Source organism: Myiozetetes cayanensis, unplaced genomic scaffold (genome assembly GCF_022539395.1).
Source record: "Myiozetetes cayanensis isolate MyiCay16 unplaced genomic scaffold, myiCay2020 scf29, whole genome shotgun sequence".
NCBI lineage: Eukaryota > Metazoa > Chordata > Aves > Passeriformes > Tyrannidae > Myiozetetes > Myiozetetes cayanensis.
This window is the reverse complement of record NW_026087510.1, coordinates 5,386,922-5,410,715: the sequence shown is the minus strand read 5'-3', so window position 1 is coordinate 5,410,715 and position 23,794 is coordinate 5,386,922. Positions and strand designations below refer to the sequence as shown.

General features: G+C 46.5%; 1 protein-coding gene across 1 annotated transcript in view; it reads right to left on the bottom strand.

Annotated features, from left to right (window-relative positions):
* The window catches only part of SIK2 (salt inducible kinase 2), a 31,776-nt gene that overhangs the window by 3,503 nt on the left and 4,479 nt on the right, over positions 1 to 23,794 (bottom strand). The window contains 14 exon segments of the mRNA XM_050322869.1: positions 442 to 533; positions 940 to 1,028; positions 1,031 to 1,055; positions 1,534 to 1,697; positions 1,865 to 2,142; positions 2,449 to 2,684; positions 5,168 to 5,329; positions 7,291 to 7,443; positions 7,985 to 8,205; positions 8,491 to 8,614; positions 9,688 to 9,812; positions 15,980 to 16,141; positions 19,476 to 19,539; positions 20,640 to 20,756. Of these exon segments, the coding sequence (XP_050178826.1) occupies positions 442 to 533; positions 940 to 1,028; positions 1,031 to 1,055; positions 1,534 to 1,697; positions 1,865 to 2,142; positions 2,449 to 2,684; positions 5,168 to 5,329; positions 7,291 to 7,443; positions 7,985 to 8,205; positions 8,491 to 8,614; positions 9,688 to 9,812; positions 15,980 to 16,141; positions 19,476 to 19,539; positions 20,640 to 20,756 (2,012 nt within the window).

Below are 23,794 nucleotides of genomic sequence, written 5' to 3'. Positions count from 1 at the left end.
ACACAGCTCCAGCGGGGAGGGAAGGGCGACACTGAAAACCCACCCAGGGCAATCCTGGCTATTCGATTTTACAGCCCATCAGAGCTGACACCCCTCGGCAAAGCTGCAAAGATCTTCTGATCATCTTCTTTATCACCTCCTGAATCCCACCCCGTGCAATTAACTCAACCCCATGCACTGTTTAATTCAGTTTGCTAAAAATTAGATGCACTGTATTTGTCCTGGGGAACCTGGGGGCTGGAGATGAGCCACAGGAATCTGCAAACACCCACAGGACTGCTGTTCCCCCTTCTAAAAGGACTGTGTCCTTACTGCAAGTTTTGAAGTGAAGCTTCCCCTTTTTACAAATGACTTCTAAACGCACAGAGATTGTTCCACAGTTCTTTTATTACTCCTGAGGGGGTAAGGATGACTCGTCTGCATCCTTGGAAAGGCTCTTACCTGTGCTCCTGTAGCTGCTGCTCCAGACTCCGGGGCAGTTCTTTGCAGTAGAGCTGGCAAGTGTTCTGAGCCTTTGAGAGCAGTGTGGGCTTCTGCAAGGCAAGCAGGGCAGGATTTAATGGCATTTGATTTAATGCATTAGCCCAGAGAAAGACTGACTGCCCTTGTGGCAGAGGAACATCCAGAGGAAATCAAGTTTTTCTAAACTAAAGCAATATGAAAATGGGTTTAAAATAAAGGGGGGTGTGGAAGAGTAAGGGGGTGCTCAGGTGCTGATGCACAACCTTTATGGGGTGTTACACCACTAAAATGTATTCCTAGCAGTTACCATACACTAGCAGAGTAGGAAAAGAGTACTAATACACTTTCCGCATAAAGGAAAAATACAGTCTAATTTCCAGTTCAGCCATTCTCTGCTGATTTAGACTGATTTTCCTGACCAAGAGGAGCCCCAAGGCTGGTGTGCTGGGGTCAGTGTGTGGAGGGCAGGGGTGGTACCTGCAGCCTGTGTTTCAGGTACTGTGTTTCCAGGCTCTGCCTTCTGGACAGCACTGGGGGATGTGCACCATTAGGGAAAGCAGGGGAGCCTCCTGCTGCTGCTGGGATGGTTCCTCCTGCAGAGAGAACAGGAACAGGTTTCACGTCCAGAAAAGGCTTTAACCCTTTCTCTTTAAAGGACTTCCCCAGAAAATCTCCCCCAGAGGTTTCACAGTCACCACATTCCTGTTTGTGTTCCACCTGAAACAACTCCCCAGGAATGTATTAATTGTTTCACTATGCAAATCAGGCTGTTAGCAGGTGGATTTTGCACTTCTTGCAATTATACACCAGACCAGCTCCACCAAGGAGAGGTGTTACTGGGCTCTGTTAAATCTAGAGCATCCTTCAGATTAAAAGCAGCAGCAAGAATGTTGGGGTTTGGGAAGCTGAAAGGACTCATTCTCCAGTCTGCAGGAGACAGAAAGGAGAAGAGGGAAACTCAGCTGTAAATGAGCTCCTCTCAGGTCTCCAGAACACCTTCAGAAATCCTCTCCTGCCCTGTCCCAAAGCATGAACCCCTGAAAGGTGGAGCTTGGTTCCTGCTCTGAGTACCTGTGCAGGGCTGTTGATGAGGTCCTGCAGCTGGGTGGCAGCTGATGTCAGGGAGGGTTCCTCTTCTGACCCCATCTGTTCATAGAGCAGCTGGACTTTGTTCAGCTCCAGGATCCCTTTGGTCCGTGCCAGGTTCTGGAGGTGCTGCCTAAAGGCTACAATCCCTGGGGAAGAGGAGAGGAGTCGGGCAAAAAAACCTCGTCAGAAAATCAGTTTAATTCGTGTCTGAGATAAGAGCTGAGTGGCAATCGAGTCCCACAGTGGTGTGGAGGGCCTTCCCTAGGGTGTGCAGGTGTAACTGTAATGGATTTGCAGGAGCAGCTGCCCTTACCTTGGGTGAGGGAGGTGTCCGAGGCCCTGCGCCCCTCTCGGAAGCTGACGGGGGAGCGGTTGTGGGCCTCCCTTTTTTGGGAGCTCAGGGCCTGCATGGCTGGGTTGGCAGGTCTCAGCCCTATGAAAGGGGGGGTCAGCCGAGGGGCCTGCTGGTTGCTCAGCACCATCTCCTTCAAGGAAGGGGTCTCTCCCAGGAATTTCATGTCCCTCTGGATGGACCCCATGTCGTACTCAGAGTCGATGCTGCCCAGGGAGGAGTTCTCATCCAGGAGTACACTTTCCCTAGGGAAAAAAAATAAAACCAAAAGTCAGAATAAAAGGCAAGTGCAGCAGTGATTTAACAAAGCACAGGCTCAAGCTACTCCTGCCAACAGTGACTATTTTAGAGGAAACAGTCAAAAAAAAAAAAAAAACCAAGCTTCATAAAGCAACTGTCGTGTAACACCTGCAGGATCAGAATGGTGGTTTATATTATTTTGCAGCAATCAGACACTTTGCAGATGTTCAGAGTGTTCAGGGTTGGGTTTCCCCCTCCATGCAGCCTGCAAAAGGCTTATTCACTCTGCTGGGTTTTGGAATAGCTCTGTACCTGTGCCTGGCACCACCACCAGCTGGTTGGTGACCTCTGCCAGGGTGTGCCGCCTCTTCCCAACACGAGCTGCTTGGAGGGCTGCGAATGCCTGGGCAGGGTCATCCTCTGCCTCCCCTTCTGTCTCGATCCCTTCATCGATGGAAGTTTCCATCATGCTGCTGGGCAGGGACTGGCAGCCTTTCCTCATCACCACGGGAGGAACGGGGTCCAGCAGGCAGCCATTCACCTGGGGGGCACAGGGACACCTTGGCTTTGGGCACAGAGGGCAGGAAATCCCTGCCTGGGGTGTTTAAAACGTGTGAACCTCTCTATACTGCTCTGAGTCAAGTCAAACTTGCTTGTCACGCACAACTCTCAGCAAATTTCCCCCGTGCAGGATCACCACTGGTGTTCCCTTAATACTCAACTCCCTAAGTCTAAATACTCTATTTTTCCACTGTATTATGTTCTCCAGGGCTGATGGTTTGTTTTGGGGTTTGCTTGTTTGTTTGTTGTTGGGTTTGGGGGTGTTTTGTTCAGTTTTGGGAGGGTTGGTTTTGTTTGTTTCTTTAGGGGGGTTTGTTTGTTTGTTTTGGGTTTTTTGGGTTTGAGTTACTGAAAACTCTGCCAGCTTAGCCACAAGCATAAAACATCTATGGAATGTACAATAACTTCTGCTTCCCCCCCTTGCTTTACCTACTGGGCTCGTTTATCATGCTCAGATAAACACCCTGGGAAAAGCCAGCCTTGGACTTCACTCTTGCAGGGCTCTGTGCTCAGGAGTGATTCCTTCCCAGCAGAAGTGCATTTGATTAATGCTGTTCCTCTGCAAACACAGGTTGCCCAGAGAAGTTTGGAATCCCCCTCTCCTTGGATTCACTCAGCTTTGATAAAGCTCTAACCAACCTCACCTCCTCCAGCTTTGAAGTCAGAGCTTGCCTTTAGCGGGAGGTTGGGACTTGAAGGGCCTTCGGGCCTGCCTTTCCAACCCAAAATATTCCCAGGGTTTTAATCCTGGATTTATTCTCCACATCAGTCTGCCAGGAATCTTTCTGTACATCAACTAATTCTTTACCTATTTGGGTTTAAAGCTGCCATGTCCTGCAGTTTTGCCCTGTAAAACATGGATGGAAAAAACACATCCCTTTGGCACAAGACCTGGCACTGCTAGAGGTGATTTTTATCTAAAACTGTAGATGAGCCATTCCTGAATTTCCTTCCAAGTTCTTTGGCATTTTGAAAACAGGTTGTGTTTGGAAAAGAGGTTTCACTGCATTTACAGTGGCTGTTGACAAATGGTCCTGGAGCAGGTTATAGGGTGGCACTTAGGGAAATATTTTAAAGCACCATCAAGAAACAGCTCTGAGTGGTTCTGAGCACCAATAAAAAGATGATCCTTGCACAGGAAAATCCTGGATCTGCTGCCTCTGTTTTAATGTAGTGGATCATACATCTCTGAGCCTAATTTCTTGCACACCTTACTTTCCATTTGTGACTTTTCCATTCAAATGCCTCGGACTGATCTGGCAGCGAAAGTGCTGGAAAGGAAGAGCAGAACCAATCCCTCATGGGCAGCTGGCTCCCTGCAGTTTACCATGGCACAGGGATCAGAGCTTGGAATTCTCTGGAGGACATGTTCTACACTACTTAAAACACTGAATATTCCCGAGGGAGTTGGGACTCGACACCTCACTGTAGTCACCAGTTGTTGACCTACTCTGGCCAAATTGCATCTGTAAAGCAAAGGGGGATGCAAAATAAAGCCTGAAATGGTAATTTCCAAACCTCTCTGAAGTGCTTTCTGGCTTTCCAGCTGTAGGAGACCACCCAAGGGGTGGGTTAAAACAGTGCTGAGAATCAGGGCCACACTCCCAGTGTTGGTAACTGACTGGGAGCAATAAAAAGCTTCAAACTGGCAAGCATGAAATCACTGGCACCAGGCAAAATAAATATGCTGAAATTCAAGTTACAAGGGGACGTGATATGAGAGAGAACAACAGCAGTTTTATGAGAATAATAACATACTTCATATAAAACTTCCCCAGTTCCAGGACTGGCCTGAACTGGGGAATTGCTGCACCCTGAGATGCTGCAGTTCTGATGGGTTTTGACAGTCAGAGGGTCCTGCTGGATTCTCACCATTCCACAGGAAAAATTAGCAAAAAATGTGACTTGCTGCTGGCTTACTGGGAGACTGGCAGGGAGAGGGGAATTTTATGTTCATGGTATTTTAATTGCTTTAGCTGGCAACAGAAGCTCCTGGTTCGGGTTCCATTGTACCTTCCTGTCCTCAGTGCACTGAAGTTTGGGATGAGCAGCTGAGCAGGTTATTCAGATACTCAGCAGTTACCCCTTTGTGTTAGAAGTTGTACACGAGGAGCCTTCAGGGCTCTTGAAAATATATTTGAGAAGAAAAAGGGGAAAAAAAACCCCCACCAAAACGCTTTTGTAGGTTGGTTTTTCTTTTACAAACACAGTGTGGTAAGACTGGAATGTAAGCAAAGAACAGGAGAGGCAGATTAAGGATGAAAAAAAGACACAGCTGTGGAGAGTTATATGGGAGAGAAGTGGAAAAAGAATGTGGAATACCTACAGGTCTGATGCTTAAACACTTAAATTTAAGGAAACAGGCACACCATCAGCTGTGCTTTCAGACAACCATCTCTTTTAGCCTTAATGACTTCTGAAAGGAAACCCAAAAGCAACAAGGGGGGTGATTTCAAGCCGTACCTTTGGCGTCTCAACTCTTTCCTCCTCCATGAACGCCGTCTCTCCCTGGCAGCTGGAGGGAGGGAAGGAAAATTCTGCTCCTGAGGCTGAGGGGAGCCCTGGGGACTGCAAGAGCCTTGCATTTTGGGAGTGCAGGTTCACCGAGGGCACCACAGCCTGGGCCTGGAGGAGAGAGATTTCAGAGAGCTCAAAAAACGGAACGGTTTTAGGTAAAGAACAACGTACAAGGTGACAAATCACCCGCTGGCAAAGCAGAGGTGCAGGATTTAGTTCTTCATTCTAGATGGGTGACACCCTCAGTCTTCACACTACAGAAAAACAAGCACTACCACCCCAAAACCCCACACAAACCACCCCTAAACGTCATTCCACCTGCTACTTTTTGAGGGTGAGCACCTCACAGCGGTGTCTGGGACCCTTTGGTGCTGCAATTGCTTTCTATCTTCAGGACAGACCCCCTGAGTGCTGCCACGAGCACAGGGTGGGTGCTTTCAGTGACTTTTCTAACATGCCCTGATTCCTGCGGGGAAAAGGCTGATGGAGAGCAGAGCAGGCTGGGTGTGAAAGGAGATGTTTTATCAGATGTTTTGTTGTGCTGGAGGGAGAAGTGTGTCCCAGGGAAGGCAGGCATGGCATGGTGAGCAAAACAGGGATTTTTCACTGTTCCTCAGCCTTCATTCCCTGGAGTGCAGCACCCACACCAAAAGGTTCTTTCCTGTCCAAAAGGAAAGAACCAGCCTTACACGGGAGCTGTGGTGCCACCATGTGTGAAAACAAATTATCCTCTTCCTTGGGACAACTGCGAGGCTGTGGCTGAAGAAAAAGTGACTTTCTATCACTAGAGCTACTCTCCAAGCAAATGGCTGGGTTAATCCTTGTCAGCCCTGCTGCTGCTCCTGGCCCTGTGTTTTCATAGCTGAGGCTGTCTGGCTTTCACCTCGACAGAATCCAAACCCAAATAAGTGTCTTGCTGCCTGAAGCAAAAAAAAAAAGAGAAGGAGCAGCGTGGCTGTGATTCCTCTTGGAAGTGGAATTGGAATCTGGGCAATTGCTCCCTACAGCAGCAGCACAGTACTCAGGAGGCTGGGAACTTGGGAGAATATTTACTTGAGACCACGCTAAGTCTGAGTCATCTTAAGCCAAGTCTTTCATGGTTCCAGTTATGCATTAATAGAAGAGCTGTACAGTGCCTGTGTATCTCAATGAAACAATAAATTAAAGAAGCCTCAGAATTATTGGGATAAACTGGACCTTTCCTTCTGGAAGAAGCAGACTGAGTAGCCTCAGAGCCTGTGCTGAATCAGGCAGTGTAATTAGGAGGGGACTATGAGGACAGCCATGCAGTGGCACCAGATGTAAAGAGCCCCCAGAACTGCTCTTGATAAAACACACATGACATCCTTAAGACTTAAATCAATTAGTCACCAGTTGGCTCTGTGCACACAGAGGAAGCTGGGCCCTTGCTGGAGGAAAAAGCAGTGCAAATCTTAAAAGAAATGACATCATTTAGGAACAAATCTCTGAGTCTTCAGCCATGAAGTGGCTCAAGATAATGACATTTTTATCAGGTACTTAAGATACTACAATGACTTGGCATCTTAACCTGATGTGTTTTTCTTTTGGGCTCCTCTTTACTGCTCCTTGCCACGCCTCATTTCAGGGGAGACAGAAAGCATCGCTGGAGAACAGCAGGGGAGAAAGCAATTTTATTTTCAACAGGTCCCTTCAGAGTGACTGTGTTTACAGCACTAAGTGGAGCCCGCATGCTTTTAGCCCCCATGCTAACACAGCTCTCCATAAACTCAACAGCTCGTTTGGTAATCACATTAAAAGATACTCCAAGTGTTGCACTTGGAAGCTCCAGAACTGGTGTTTCTCTAACTCTTTAACCCATGGCTTGCCAGCAAAAGGTTTTGAAATTCATTAAAAAAATTGGCTAAGCAAATGTGACTGGAAATAAAAGTGGGGGCTGAGGCCAAGCCAGGAACGTCCCCACCAGGTCCAAACCCACCGCCTGCCAGAACGAAACCACGCAGGGCAGAAATCACAGAAGCAGCAGTGGATTGCAAGTGGAAGGCGGGTTTTGAGAGGGAGCAGTGTGTGTCCAGGGCAGCCCACCTCACCTTGGCCACGGTCTGCTCGGCGATGGTGCTGGGCCGGCGCTGCCGGGCGTCCACCCTCTGCTCCACGGGGAAGCTGCTCCGGTGGGATTTGAGCCTCTCCACCAGCAGGTAATAGATAGCAGCAAAGTGGTTATAGCTCTTGTTCTGCAGGGACTGAAAAACAGAGGTACAGCAGTGTGGGGGCAGCCAAATGTGTCTGTTGTGTTTATGTTCTGCAAGACCAGGAGAAAGAAAGAATTGCTGAGCGGGAGATATTTAGAGGTAGTGGGGTGGGTAAACTGAGTTGTTCTCAACTAGGAAGTTTTCAAAGCAGAGTTTAGTTCAGTGATACATTCTGGGCTGCAGCAGGACTTGTAGCCACCAGTTCAGGTGCCACTCTGACCCTTCACAGAGCTGAGCCTGGAGAAAGGACTGAGCTCCTCCACGATGGCTTAAGGGATCAAGCATCCTAAAGGAAATGATTGTTTTAACTCCACAGGGAGCCTTGGCATTTATGTTTGGTAACAAGCATGACTTAGGATAGGGCAGAGGCATTCAGCTGCTTCCATGCTCCTTCTTGATTTTCATTTGCCACCCTCTTAAAAGCTCAAAATTAATTTGCTTCCAGTTCTAATCTGCCTTCCTCTCTCTCCAGCTGCCAAGTTAATGATTTATCCAGCCCCACTCAGGAAATACCCCTTTGAGTGTGTTTTACCTCAACAGTTTTCTGCTGGTCTATGCCCAGGCTGTGCATCAGCCTCAGGACCTGCTCGTTGTACTCGCCGATGGAAGGCTCGTTCTCCTCTCCTGGTGGGTAAAGAATTGGCCTCTGGGCAGGAACTTCTACAAGCATCCACTTGTGCTCCTTAATCTGAGCAATAGTCAACCTTTTGGATGGGTCCAGGACCAGCATTCTCCTAATCAGGTGCTCACACTCTGTTGGGAAAAGAAGGATTGGCAGTGTCAGAGAAGAATCGCTCGGTGGTACCCGAGACCAGCACTGCGAGAGGTGCCAAGAGGAGCTGCCTCACTGCTACCTGACCCAGCTCCTGGGGGCTGAAACAACCTCTCAAAACAAGAGGAAAAGCCACACTGAGCAAGAGAAAAGCCCAGCTTCTTTAAATGCACAGCGTGGCCAAACAGAGGCACAGCTGCACCACCCTCTGCTGCAACACAGCCTGTCCTACAATTTACTGAGAGTGGAAGGGGACACACGGTTACCTTCTGACATGAAATAGGGGATCCTGAACCTTCCTTCCAGAACTCTTTGCCTCAGGATGGGGAGGGTTGGTCCATCAAAGGGTAAGGCTCCACACACCAGCACGTAGAGCACCACCCCCATGCTCTGCAAGAGAGGGAATGCCCAGTTCAGTTCTCAGGACTGTTCCTCGAGGAGTGCAGGTTAATTGGCACTGCCAGCGGAAAAGGGTCTTGTAGTTCACGCCAAAAAAAAAAAACCACTACATGAGATAACCACAGCAGAGCCTCGTGCCAGTCAGCTGGCACAGCACTGGATTTCTCAAGGGGGGAGGAAAAAGCAGGTAAGATTTTTTAAATTAAATATATATATATATTTCAAAAAGTCCCTTCCTTAACCCGCCCAAAAACTGAACTGTGGGTTGTTCCATCCCTCCTGCAAGCTCAGCACCTTCAGCAGAACTGCTGTGAAGAGACACAGAATCCTTCACTCAGGACAGAAGTGAGGATGATGATGATTTTATCCACTTCTCTGTGGGCAGGCAGATTCTGTTACCGATTTAGGAACTTAAATATATAAGGAATATTTACCAAAGTTCAGAGATTCCATTCTGATGTTCAAACAGTGCCTGGTTGATGTCTGCTCAGTGTTTACCAGTAGCTAAAGGTTCAGAGAGGCTGGAGCCCTTTTAAAATCCACCTCTCTCTAGGTATATTATGCAGATATAAGCCCACAGACAAACATATGCACCTAAAAGCACAGCTTTTGTTTGTCAGTGCAATTAGATGAAATCAGATTAGCAGCCAAAAGGTGACTTTCCACCAAGTGCACCCTGTTTGTGCAGCCAAAATGTCAGTGCCTGTGTGATGCTGAGTGCAGAGTTCTCACAGAAAATATTAAATGCATTGAAAAAATAAACCCAAAGTTCCCTCATTCACTCAGGGAGCTTTTGGAAGAGCTGCAGTCTTCCCTCAGTGGGCTGACACCCACCTGCAATGCCCATTTAACAGCCACCTGGGACAGGTCAACTCAATTCCACTCAGTGTTTTAAGAAGCATTTTGTGACACTCAAGAAATAAACCTGAAGAGAAACAGCTCACCCACAGCTCAAGAAAAAAAAAAAATAAATAAAGATGGTTCCTTTGTTCCAGCTTTCTAAAACTTGACTTAAATCCAGTTAAAAAAAAGAAAAGAAAAAAAAAAAAGAAGGATAATGATACCCAGATATCCAGCTGGGGTCCCTCGTACTGCTGGCCTTCAAAGACTTCTGGGGCTGCATAGGGGGGGCTCCCACACCACGTTGTCAGGGGTTCACCACTCTTATAGAAATTCCCAAAGCCAAAATCTGTGAAGAAATGAAGGGGAGGGGTGTGTGGAAAGAGTCACTCACTCCAGCCTCCAGCTGCACCACGAAGGATAATGACGTGCACTTTGATTCCTGAAGGGCTCCATCCCCCAAATCCTTTCGTCAGGGCTCCCACTGCAAATATCGGGGTGCTGCAGGACTGTTTGCATGACAACTGTGGAATTATTAAAGCACTGAGAAACTTCACAACCTCTACACACTGGCACCAGTCTGCTAAATCCAAGTTTATCAACAGCTACTCATTAAAACTCAACAAACTGACAGTCACACAGGCAAACGAGCTTATTTACCTGCCAAGGGATATATTGAGATTTTTACCACTGGGCCTGAGATTTCCTGGGCTTTCCTGAGGTGCTCTCTAAGCCTTGAATACACCACAAGATTCTGACAACAAAAAGCATCAACTCTGGAGCTGGGAGGAAGGAACTCTGCCAAAAGCAACAAGCTTGGGAAAACACGGGGACTTTTGCTGGGAAGGACACGGCTACTGGGACTGCCTACAACTCAAACTACCATCCCACAGCCAAACAGTTCTTAAAAATGTTTCTTTTTACGGCATAATAAAAGTCTGTGGGTCCCTCAGGGCTTGTATCAGTCACCATTTTTAATAAGCCAGCGGTGAAAAGCAGGATGACAGCCACCAGTGCACCAGGACTTGGAGTCAGCCAGTCTGATGGCTCTCCCCCTCACCAGGGGAGTGCTGGGGGGACTGGAGCAGTGCTGTGAAAGTCAACAGTGGTGACAAACAGGAATCAGGCTGTTGATTTAGCAGCCCCAGCTCTGAATACCTCAGAGGTACGTTAATGCTGCTCAGCAGATAGCAAACCTGATAAACACTGTGCTTCATTTACTGCCATTTGTACAGTTTGGGGTGCTCGGAGGAAAAGATTTGGCTCTCTCACACATCATGGGCTATAAAGCCACGAGAGGACCCTTGGAATCAAAGCAACAGAGAGGCATCAAAGAAAAGCTTACCAGGCTAAAAGTTAACCTGGAGTTGTTTTAGAGCAGCAGTGTGGGCACTGAATCTGACTGTTGGCACTGGTATCCAGGAATGTGATTCCCTTCCTAACAGGAGGACACAAGAGCTCCAGCAATCCTTTAACAGAACCCCTCGAGAAGGAACACAGGCAGGAGCAGCAGCTCTGGGAGCTCCAGAACTGAAGGGGATTTTGGAGCAAACAAGGGGCAAACTTCGTTACGAGGCTCCTGCAAACACCTGGCTCGAGGGGAACCCCCGAGAGGTCAAAGCCCTCCCCATCCCTGCGTCAGATCAAAGCCACAAAACCTGACACCCAGGGGCGAACTCCTGTGCCCTCCCCAGCTCCCAGGGCAGCGTCAGCAGTGCCAGGGAGCCGAGTGAAGGTCAGAGCCCAGCCGGGGCTGTCACAGCACACGCCATGCGGGCACGGTGACGCCACGACACCCCGGCACGTCACCCGGCCCTGGAGGTGCCAAGGTCAGCCCAGACTCCACATCCACACAGGAAAACATGGAATGGAACAGCCACTCTGTCCTTCCTTCCACACCCCCTACCCCGGCTCTGCAACAGCTGCAGCTTCAGCTGTGACAACAACCAAACCTTCTGCTCCCAAAACCCCCACATCACCGTGTGCCACCTGCCTTTCCAACCCCCCCATCACAGCCAGACTTTTGTTGTGAATTATTTTCTTTCTCTTATCCTCTTTGAGAAGACTTTTCTCCACACATAATTGGCTTGGCAACCTTGACAATAACTTCAGGAGACACGAGGCAATTTCTTCCCTCAGAAGCATTTTGCCATTCCGTGTAGGTGTCATTAAATCTGATTTCTCCCTTCACTTATCTTGGATTTGTCAGATTTTCAACATCCTCTTAGAACTGCAGATAAATATCAGGCTTTATCTCTGAACTGCAGCTCTTACTCAGGTGCCACCCTCATAAATCTTCCTATCAGATTCACAAGTACCTGTATTTGTAAGCACAGCTGAAGAAAAGCGTGACCTGCTTGGAAACACAAGGATTTCAAACCCCTCAGGAAAGTGAAACTCTTGGCCTGTCCACTGCTGGATTTCAAGTTAGCCCCTCTGGTGGATGTGAGCACCTGGAAATCACTTCACATTAACGAAATCTGAACAGCCAAAAGAACAGAGTCTGTAAGCATGACTGACCAATGAGAGAGAAGCCTCAGGTGCGCGTTACAATCATCTTTACATGACTAATTTCATAACACGTAATACCTCACAGTCTGTGGTTACCAAAAGCACCTCAAAGAACACCTTGCAGCTGAATGATTTTGATCCCTGCCAGGCTGTTACCTTTGCTCCCTCTCTGCAGCAGCAGAATTAACAGAATTTACAGTGCCCAGACAGTGCCTAACCGGGTGGAAGAGCAGCGCTTGGCTGGCCCCTGATGGTCTTGTGACAGCACAGACCATTGAGCTTTATTAGGCAAATTCATGAATGAAAGGGCTATAAACTGACACCAGGAGCAGCAGCCCAGGATGAACTGTGTAAGCAGCAACAGCACACGCTGGGGTCTGGGGCAGGGAGGAGAAGGACAATTCACCCAGCACAGGGGACTCCAGAACTGGGAGCACCCAGGAAAACCATTGCTTGGTCCACGGGGCTTCCTCAGTTTTTAACTGCTCCACCGTCAGTTGAGTTGTCCCACTTTCTGGAGTGTTAGAATGGCCAGGAGTCAATTAAGCATGGGACAATCGCTCATCTATCATTCTCTCTCTTGCACCCTGTTTCTACTTTGCAGTTGCTGATCTGCCCACAATCATTGTGGATCCAAGGTGGCCATTTTTAACCTAAAAACATTGTTCAGGTTTATCATTCCAGTGAAACGTTGCTGATATTTAAGGGAAAATGTGCCAGCCCTCAAAAAAAAAAAAAAAGACAAACCCCAAACATATGCCAGCCACAGAATTCTAAAAGGACTGAAATTGGACTCATTACCAGAGGACTGAGATTATATAATGGGGTGATCTTCTTAACATTTGCCTGAATCTGCACGTTAAAAAAAAACCAACAGAAAAAAAAAAAGAAATCCCATCATTTGCAGCATTGTGTGGAGTTGAATAAACTCTGTGTTTGTGCAATCTGCAAATATTGGCTCTCCACAGCGGCTGTCTTTGGTTTCTCAATCTCATTATTACCCCCTTCAGGATAATCCGGAATTTGGAAGGTATAATTTTTGGAGCGGGCGCATCACCCCGATGGAATCTGTTTTCCCGGTAAAAATGGAAACAGCCTGAGGTTTCAGCCCCGTTTGCAATCCGAGAAATGGGAGCTCCCTGCCAGGGCCGCTGCAACTCATGCCCTGCATCCAGGCAGGACCAGGGAGCCTCTAATTTGTCCTTCCGAGGGGCTCCAGCCCGCGGAGCTATAATTAATCCATCCTCCTGAAATTAGCGGCAGAACTCAATCTGCCCAGCCTGCAGGGAGCCACAGGCAGCCTTTGTTGCAGCAGTAATGTGAGCCACGGAGATAATGGGGAAGAGAGGGGCTGATAAAGGCAAGGTATGAGCGTGTCAGACACAAACCTGACCCACTTCACGGCCTGAATGCTGAGCAGCCACTTCTGACGTCAATGCATATTTTACTGTCCACCAGCAAGACAAACCAGCACTACAACCTGCTTCAAAATAACAGTCTCTGCTACCTGGGCTGGTCCAAACACGGAGCCTTCGCCACTGGAGCTCTGCAGGCATCTCCCAGGGCAGGAACTTTGGGAAGAACCACAGGAGGTGCTGGTGCTGAACACAGATTCTGCGTCAAACCTAAGGGTTCTGCCCTGGAGCGGCATTCTTGACCTGCAACCTTCATTTTAATCTCATTAACACCTTCATTTTTTGCTGCTTAGGCTAAAATTGGGACTCTGGAAAACGAGTCCATCAAAACTCTCCCCTAGGGTCTTTTACACATCCTCCACTTCTTGTCCAGTTACCAGGACTGAAAAGGAAGATCCCAGGAATTCCACCCAACCCACTCCTTTGAGAGCAATATTGACACTAAACTATTAACATTTCAGCTCAGCCTCCTGTTTTAATCAAAAGGTGGCAGTCTCATCAGCTCGGTTTTAGGAGCATTTATTTTTGAATTTTAGCCTCCTGGCAGCTGAAATACAGGGGTAACTTTACACACTTTTCTCTATTTGACTAAAAAATGTTGTATTCTTGAAGAGTAAAAGCTTCAATAAAAGTCTCAGAAGCAGCAGAATGAATCAAGAGAACCACTGGAAGTCAGGAAGAGCCTGGAATGGCCAGGAGGATCCCTGTGGGGATTTTTTAGCTGCTTGGAGTGATCAGGAAGGAACATGCTTAGTGCTGGGACCTCGTGTAAACACTGACACTGCAGAGCTTTACCAAAGTAATTCATCAGTTACTGTGCCATTTTTCGATTCCTAGATTAATTAGAGCCTAATTCCAGCTATCAGAGCTGGGATCCTAGCTGCCCTCTGTTCTTCCACAGTTTGATAAATGGGCCACGAAGAGTATGAACGACTGGAAGAGAGTGTTCTCAGGGCTCTGCAGAGCACCAGATAACTCCAAAATCACAGATAAACATTCTGGGGAGTTCATCATCTATCTCCTTTGGGGAGAAAAATACAACAACTGACTCGGCACAAATCACTACAAAGTTTCCAAGCAGCCTTAACTTTCCTCCTTTATCGCCCCAGCAAACCTGATAAAGCTTGACAGAGACACATGGAAGAACCAGTGCCAGCTAATGGGCTCATTTGCATACAGACCACCTGTAATTAACTCTCTGTAATAGAGAAGTGGAGCAGGAGAGCAGCTGAGGCAAGGAAAGAGCAGCAGCAGCAGCCGATGGAATCTCATAACTCCCATTTATCAGTGCTTTTGTTTGAGTCCCTGGAGAACCTGAGCGCTGAAATTCCCCGTGCCTGAGCAGTTCAGGGCTCTAACCTTGCTTTGGTTAACGGGTCTCCTGAGATGCCTTTGAAGGAGGGTTTTTGTGAGCCTGGGTCGTGTTCGGGGAGGGGAGGGGGGAATTCACATCCCTGCAGTGCTGAGGACATCCAGGAGAGGAATAACTCTGGATACAGCACGGATGAGACCCCTGAGGAGCTCTGGGAAACTGTGCCAGGCTGAACAGAACAGCCTCCAGAGCAGCACAGGGATGGGGAGGGAAATCAGGAGGCAGAGAGTGTGGTGGTGGGAATGGGGAAAAGGCGAGGAAAGAAAGCTCAGACGAACAATAGCACAAGAATTCCCTCCCATTTAGTTCCATTACTCATAGCAAGTGGGTGACTTGCAGCCCTTAGACACAGTATTTACTGAAGGCATAAATTGTCCTGGTAAATAAACTGTCTGTCAGGCATAAATCTCCAGGTGCTCTGATTGCCAGGAGCTGCTGGAGACAAATGGAGGGATGAAATCAGAAATGAGGGAAGGAAAAATCCCCCCCCAAGCAGCAGCAGTGCTGATGAACCCACTGATGTAACAAAACCCTTGCACTATTTCAGAAGTGCCAGGAAGGGTAAAATAGTGCAGCAATGATGAGAAATGTTTTATCACTTGGCCTTTCTCAGCCTGACTGGCTGTGGAGTCACAGCTCCTTCTCAGGACAAGCAAACTCACTCCTTCCCAAACCAGCCCCTCACAGCACTCACCTTCCCTTCCTGCTCCCACATTAGTGACGTCTGAAGTTCAACAGCCCCCCAAATCAAGGTATTACCTAGTTTTCCCAAGTCCTGCCGGGCTAAAATCAGTATGGAAGGATTCATGGAATTGTAATGACACGATTTCCATCGCGAGCAACATCTGCTGCGTCTAAATTTATAATTAAAATGAAATCATGCATGCAAAAAGGGGAAAAAATAAATCAATAAGCTTCCATTTTGAGGTGGTTTTTTTTCCCCCCAGTGTTGAAAGAAGTTATTTGATTAACTCTGTTTTAACCTGAACATCTAGAAGCACCAAAGGCATGTCATGATAGCCACCAAAAGCATCTGTAACTCCTAAAAATTATTGCTTTTGAAGTGTAACAGGGACAAATCCAGGGAATCTTTGGGCCACAGGCACTTGGACAAAACGCAGCAGCATGATGGGTATCCCCAATTTTCTGTGCCCCGAGCACAGCAGGACCTCCTAACAAGAGCAAGGCGTTCCTGGACGCCCCCTGAGCTGGGAGTACCTGCTATCTTGATGTTCATGTTGTTGTCCAGCAGGAGGTTCTCGGCCTTCAGGTCCCTGTGCACGATCTTCCTGCCATGGCAATACTCCACCGCCGACAGGATCTGCCAGAACTTGCGCCGCGCCTCGGGCTCGCTCAGGCGGCCGTGGCTGGCCAGGTAATCTGGGGAGATAAACCAGGCTTGGAGCGGGCTGGGACAGCCACAAACAACCCAGGAACAGCCCAGGAACCACGAGGTTCCCCCTCCAGTAAATCCCACTCGGAAGGCGCTTCAGCCAAAGCTCGTTGTCCTCCCCGCCCTGCCCTCGGAAAGAATGGAAAACACCCTCCCAAAGGAAAAAAAAAAAAGAGAGTAAGAAAAAGCTGATGCCTCACGAAACTCTGCTCTGCTCCTTCTTTTAGGGCTGCCTGATCAATATTTTCACAGAACACAACGTGCTTGGAATAACTGGCTTCACCACCACGAGGTACTTCGGGCTGCTCGGTTCCTGCAGGCTCCACACCACCCTTCTCCCTCTGAAGCCCCACCAGAGGCTGCACAGTGGCTGAAAGTATTTTATTTTTTTTTTTTTTAATTGTTGTTGTTTTCTGGAAACAAAACAACTGCCCATAAAGTGCCCATCCTGACCTCCCTCTTGCCTTCATTGCGTCACAGGCAGAAAAGAACATTTTGTTTTCGTGTTTGGTTGCATTGGGAAAACCAACGTTAGCCCTGAAAGCAACAACTTCATTTATCCTCAGCAACAAAAACAAGGGGAGCAGCAGCTGGGTGAGTCTTGACAGAAAGAGCTTCTACAGCCAATTCTATTCTTTCTCTTACGAGCACAGAAATCAAAGAATCAACTGTTAGGATGGGTTTAGAATTGCCTTTGACATCCTACAAAGCATGGCCAAGGAGCAGCAAATGCATATGGATTTTATACCCAGCAATTAATTGTACCTTCTAAACCAGTTTGTGTGACATCAGTCACCCAAGCAGGATCATCTTGCCCAGCACAATGGCTTTGTCAGCTTGTGTGGCAGGGGATTTTTAATAAAAATGTTGTTTGGAGGGGCTTTATAACTGTTTGCAAGATTTTCACTGAAACTCTCCTGCTTTCTTCGGGATAAAATCTGATCCCTGGAACCTGCAGATCTGAGAACTCCCCTCAGAGCTTCTAACCAAGTCTTCAAACACTTTCAGCTGGTTTAACTTGGCAAAGCACAAGAACAAACAAAAGCCTGGCAGTAAGGGGAGATCATAATATTTGCAAGCTAAATATCATTCAGTCACAAAGTGACTGACAAATCATATGATATCAAGGTGAAGTCAGATATCAAAGGCACAAACTAAATTACCCCGAGCACAAGCCAGCCCTTTAAGCTGTTAATCCATCATTTGCTAGCAATGCAGCAAACAAGTTAATGAATCCAAGCTGTCATTTTGCTTTTCAAGGCTCCAAACCCCCTTGGCCCTCAGGATTTCACCAGCTCTGCCGTTTGTTCCGAGCTCAGCACCTTCTGCCCCGGCCAAGGAGAGCCCAGCACATCCAACCAGGGGATGGGGCCCGTTTGTGCATTAACCAGTGTGCAAACAGGGAGGGCTGGGATTGGGGTGCAGGCACTGTGCCAGCCCCTGGGCACAGGAACCACTCCAAGACAGCTCCAACTTGCTGGAGATGCCGCTCGAGTTTGTGCGTGCAGAGCTCTGGAGCTCAGAGCCACAACCGAGGATTTTACTGGACATGCTGCTCTTGCACAGCCTGAAAACAGCAAAGCCTCTGCTGGGAAACCTCCAGGGTTCATATCCATGGACAAATCTCAGCCTTGTGCCACCCTCTGCCTGCACATTTCTATAGCAGCGTTTGGATATTTTCACTTTACTATAATAAAACAGAAACCAGGAGATATTTTGGGTTCAGCTGGAGCCACAGCAGGACTTTTGTCCCAACCAAGCTCCCTATCCAGCCTTTTCAGCAGCCCAAAGTGCAATTGTTTGCTGGACAATTGAAAGATTAAGGTGTATTTACTTTAAAACATATGGCTCAGGCATTGCCTGGCAAAGCCAGTGGTCAGTGCTTTTATTGAAGACACAGTTCTTCATTTAGGTTTGGACCCATGTTAAATTTGGAATGTTAAAGCTCTGTTACACACCAAAGTGATGCAGGGATGGTTAATAAACATGATTAAGGGTCTGCAGAGCTCAGAGAGCAGTGGGGGCTCAGCCTGGAGAAGACAAGGTGCAGAGGAAGATCTTATTTTGTGTATAAATACCGACCAGGAGGGAGATGGCAAAGCTGAAATACCCAGCAAAAGCACAAAAGGCAGTGGAAACCAACTGAAACACAGGGAATCCAACGTAAACCTGAGGGTTCTATTTCTCTGCAGGTGCTCAGAATGTTGGAACAGGATGGCTTGAGGCTGTAGCCACCCATGCAGGGTCCTGAGCAACCAGCTGCAGAGCTGGACAGTCACCCCTGCACTAAATATTAGAAAGAATCTTTATCATTAAAAAAAAAAATAAGTCTCAGGTCTAGCTTTCTCGAGGGAGGTGTTTGTGCTGAAAGGGTCTGGAAAACATCTGGGACTGTGTCCTGCTCTTGGACACTGCAGTGCCACCAGGACTGGTTGTGAAGGGAATCTCACCCTCAGCAGCGTTTGGTTTGAGGACAGAAGAACACGACTTTGGGCTTCCCTAGTGAGCAGCACAAAACCCAGAGCAGAATTCAGGTCACTTTGGTTAAACTGTGAATCAGTAACTGCAACTTTGCAAGAGAAGCACTCAGGAGAGTGTCAATGGAACTGCTGCTTTTTCCTCTGCACGACCAGAGCACACTTTGCATGGTTACTGTACATATTTCATGTAGGAGTGTTTGCACATCTAGCTGCTGTTTTGAGTGAGAAGTGTTTTCCCAAATATTTACTCTGTAGATCTGTAAAAAAAAAAAAGTCTTAAGCACAAATGAAACCCTTTCCATTCACATGTTTTTGCTAAGTCAAAAGATATTTTTAAAACTCCTCCAAAATACAACAGCATTTGAAGGGCTGAGGCTCAACACGTTATTTACTGCAGTGACATTAAGTGGTGAAAGTCAGGGCTACACAAAACTGCTGCTGAGTGGAGAAAATGCCACTGAAGCAGGTCAAAAACAATCCTGCCCATGAACTATCAGTCAGCACCATGAAGTGATGGTTTAGCAGAGCTGAAAAGGCTCAGTGAGGTTTAACACCAGGCTATTTAATCCCAAGCCTGACGTGGCATTAAAAGAACATTAACCAGTTACCAACTCACACTTTAAAGTATCTTAATATAACAGTGGCAAATACACCCACAGCAGAACATCCCATCCTCAATTACAGAAGCCACTCTGAGAAATCCCTCCAATAAATCAGAAAAGTAAAATTATGATTTCAGAAAAAACATGTACAGAAATATTAAGTCTGACAACAGACCCAGAAAGATCCTTAATTACCCAGTGCACTAAAATGTTGAAGAGGAAAATATTCTCTTGCTTACCGAAAATTTCTCCATTTTTGGCAAATTCTGTCACGAGGTACAACATGCTTTTGGTCTCCATCACCTGTTGGTGAAGAAATCACACGTGAGTGGCTTTTGGGAAGAGGAAAAGAAACCAGCACAATCAAAACACTGACCCAAAGTGAAAAGTCCTCCACTTCAAAGAGTCGTTTTGGCCTTGCCTTGAGCACAACACACCAATCTCAACACATTTTGGGTTTCTTTCTCAACAACCTCAGTAGAAGAGTTCAGCATGAGTTGTTGTTTGGTGAATTTGATCTTTTCCATCGCCCAGCTCTGACAGTCCTCAGCAGCTCCTTGAGATGAGACAACCCAAGACTCGCAGTGTGGACCCAGCACAGTGATGGGCACGTGATAAAAGCAGCCAAGGGAGACAATGTGAAGGCTATTTTAAAAATAAACTCACCTACCAACTGCATTTTTAACCAGCCAACCCACTAATGGTGAAGGATTAAGCACTACATAATCATCACCCCCCTCTTTAAATGCTGCTGCTGATCTCCAGACTTAATTTAACTATTCTCACACTTTCCTCTAGCATTTTGTTGTGTTGCCATTCACTCAGAAGGAACTGTGAAAGATATTACTCTATTTACTTTATTTAACTCCTTAAGGTCCATCTCTGCTTGCCAGATCAGTATTTTACAGATCAAGTGCCAGTTTCTTTCACATAAAATGAAGTTAAAGCTAAAATGGGGTTCTCCATCTTCATTCACAACTCCACCACCACAGGTCCAAGTCCTGGTGCTCGGTTTTCCTTCAGAGATGTTGTCAGATGACCTGAAACTCAAAGCTTTAGCACACCCAGCTCTTTGTTGAGCCAGGTTTATTTGAAGCAAGGGTGTGTATCTTCTGTTTGTTAAACAGAGCACCAACAGGGAGATCCTAAAGGGAGGAAAGCCTTAAAGGCAGCACTGAACTGGAGCAGAAATGCCTCAAACATTTTACCACATGCTGCAGGAACAGAAGATCAAACAGGGGACAAACTGCTACAAAAAAACCCTGTATTTTACCGTAGAAAACATAGGCACTAAAAGAAATAAAATAAAATCACAACTAAAAACCTTCAAAATCTTTCACTGAGGAGCTCATCCAGGAGCAAAAGAGATGGGGAGAAAGGGGAAAAGCCACCCCTGACCCCACCTGATAGAGCTTTATGATGTGTGGGTGATCCAGCATCTTCATTATCTGCACTTCCCTGTAGATCTTCTCCAGATTCACAGCATCCAGCTGAGATTTGTCAATGATTTTTATTGCCACCTGCAGACAAATAAGCAAAAGTGAGATGAAAACTCCCCAGCATTTTCCTCATTAGTTTTGTCCTCGTCGCACAGGGGACGACGCAACAACCCCAGACGACCGGAGGGTTTCTTGGAGTTCAGAATCACCAACACCACACTAAAAAAATACAGACTGACAGCACTAAATATATCAGAAAAGGCAGGTTTTACATGGAAGGGAAGACACAGAGCAGATGATGGAAGGCAGTGCTCCAGGTGCTCTTACATCAACAGCAGGTGGGAGCAGCTGACAGGGACAAAAACCCCTCTTTAAAAGCCTCGTGGTGTCCATTGCTGGAGCCCATTTGAATCCCACAAATGCAAAGTGATGTCTCAAAGTAAGGAAAAAACTGCTGGCTCAACACAAAGCATCAAAACATGGTGGTGGACCCATGTGGTTCCAACTGTGACGAGTTTAATTGTTAATTAATACGCTACTACAAAAGGACATCTGCAGTTTATCCCTTCAGAGAACAAAAAAAAATAACTTTATAGATATATTTATCAGTCAAACCTTGGAAACACATCTCAGTTAGTTCACAAAACACACTTTGGTCCTATTGACCTTGGTTTTTAACTAATACCTGCAAAGGGGAGGTGACTAGGATGTTTAAGAGACATGGAATCTCAAACAGAAGACACACAGAAAATTTAAACCAAGAAGGAGATTTAAACCAAGAGGAAAATTTAAACCAAAAGGAAAATTTAAACATAGCCCCTCTCGAAACCATGCAAAGGATAAAAATACTAAAGAGTTCTGAATATATAAACAGTGTTTACTCACCCTGAATATCACATTATTAATGCTGAAGCAGGAGCAAACAATGTAAGTCACACAAATGCTCCCAATTATAACAGCATTTCACAAACTATTGAACATGGGAGACAGCTGCTGAGCAGGAGACAAAATCCACAGGAGGTGAACCTCATTATCTCCAGCAACACTGATTAGGGACCCACCTGAATTCACAATTAACTATTTATTGACTTCATTTCACTCTGCTTTTGCTCCACAACCTCTTTAGAAGTCCCTTGTCTCCCCCAACCAACAGGAAAATAAGGTTCTCTGCTATGAGTGAATAAACAGCAATCAGGGAAAATCTGGTTGTAAGATGCAGGATGCTCTTTTGCAGAGCTGAAGCAGAACAAGACTTACTCTAAAACAAACAAACAACATTTTTCAAAAGGTTGCTGTGGGATTTTCTTTTTAAACAATGCCTAAAACTTTTAAGTAATTTTTTTTAAAATTAATGACCTGATGCCATGGGGCAGCAGAGGATGCAAATAATCAGTCCTGCAGCTTTAGGGGGAAAAAACAACACCCCTCCACCTTTCAGCCTCCCCAGTCTCAGATCACACCTCATAAAAGGGCTCCTGGTTATTGCTGATTTTTTGCAGGCACCAGTTCTCAGCCCGAGAAGGAATCGCTCCCATAGAAAGCTACAGAGTGTCCAAGCAATCCCAGCAAGCCACTAAACCTTAGATATCGGGAAATATTTATTAAAAAACAACCCATTTGTCTCATTTCTCCCCTTCCTCGAACTCATTTTGTGAGCAGAGGAAAGCAGCATTGAAAAAAAAAAAAAGAATAACAAAGAAAGAATGGGTCATATAAGTTTGGGAAGCGTGGCCACAGATCCTGCTCTAACCTTCACTGCACTTTCTGGCCAAGAACAGTGAATCATGTTCCAATGTTTCCTACTTTCTTCCTTTTCCAGAAGTTTCCTATCCCATCTCCTTGCTCGAAATAAAACAGCTCTCCAAGGCTGCTGAAAGGCTGAAACCAAAACCTTCCTCAGGAAAACAAGTCTTCAGGGGAAGACACAATTCTTGGGGGGAAAACAGCTCCAGAAAAACCCTCTTTCAGGAGTTTTGGAACACTCCCTTCCCCTCCCCAAAGCCACAAATAAGAAGTGAGTGTAGATGCAGAACAGGTCACAGAAGGCTAATGCACAAAGTAACCTCCTCTTGTCCGTCCATACAACCCTCCCCCAAAATTATAAACGCTGCCAAAGTGTCCAGCGCTTGGATGAAAACTGCCACAGGAATGTTTTCACCAGGACATCACCACATAATCCTGACAGCACGGTAAAATGCTCTTTGTTAACTCAGATAACACTGAGCTCCTTGAAAAATTACATTATATGTTGGAAAACAAAGCATTGGAGCACTGTGGAAAGAGCCAGTCCCTCAAGCAAACTACTTGGTTGGTACCTCTGTTACCACGTTAAAAGATGAATTTTGTGCTGCTGCGTCCATAATCTGCCCAAAAAAGCCCAAACTTCTGGAGATACATCACTCAGTTGACAGCCACCACTAATGAATTCATCAAAGTGTGTGTTGTGCAACCACAGACACTTGAAACAACCCCAAGCACAGCTCTCTGCTAATTAGGAATACCTTATTTGAGCTACAAACCAATGAAGAACAAACTGTATTTCCAGTTTAAACAGGTTTTTTAGCTTAAAAATCCCACCCCATTGCGCCAAGCCACGATTTGTCTCATGATGTGGAGTTCCTTGGTACCATTCAGTGGGTTTTTTTCAAAACACAGTAAAAGCCTCGAAGAAAAAAAAAAAAAATTTGCTTTTTGCAATCCTTGTGCACTTCTCAGTGTGCATAAAATTATATATGTGCACAGTGTGTTTATTTTATATGTGCATCTTCTACAGGAGCAGCAGCTGCCACCTCTTCTTCCACACTCAAATGCAGATTAAACACCTCCAAGTCTATTCTGCACCTTACAACTTTCACACATCCTGCCAGGACCGGAGAGGGATTTCGAGAAGAACCACTTGGAAAGGCTTAAAAACTTAAAAACCACCCAGCAGCATCTTTTGGTGGTGATGTGAGAAGGGAACAGTTGCACTCAGCAGCTCGCTCGTGTCCGGGATCCCAGCTGGGTCACGATGACAGGAAAAGGGATGGAATTCTTAGAGGTGGAGAAGCTCCTTCAAGCCGTGGAACTGTTTCCTATCTGAAAAGAGGGTGTTTTGTTCCTAAACACACAGCTTGCCA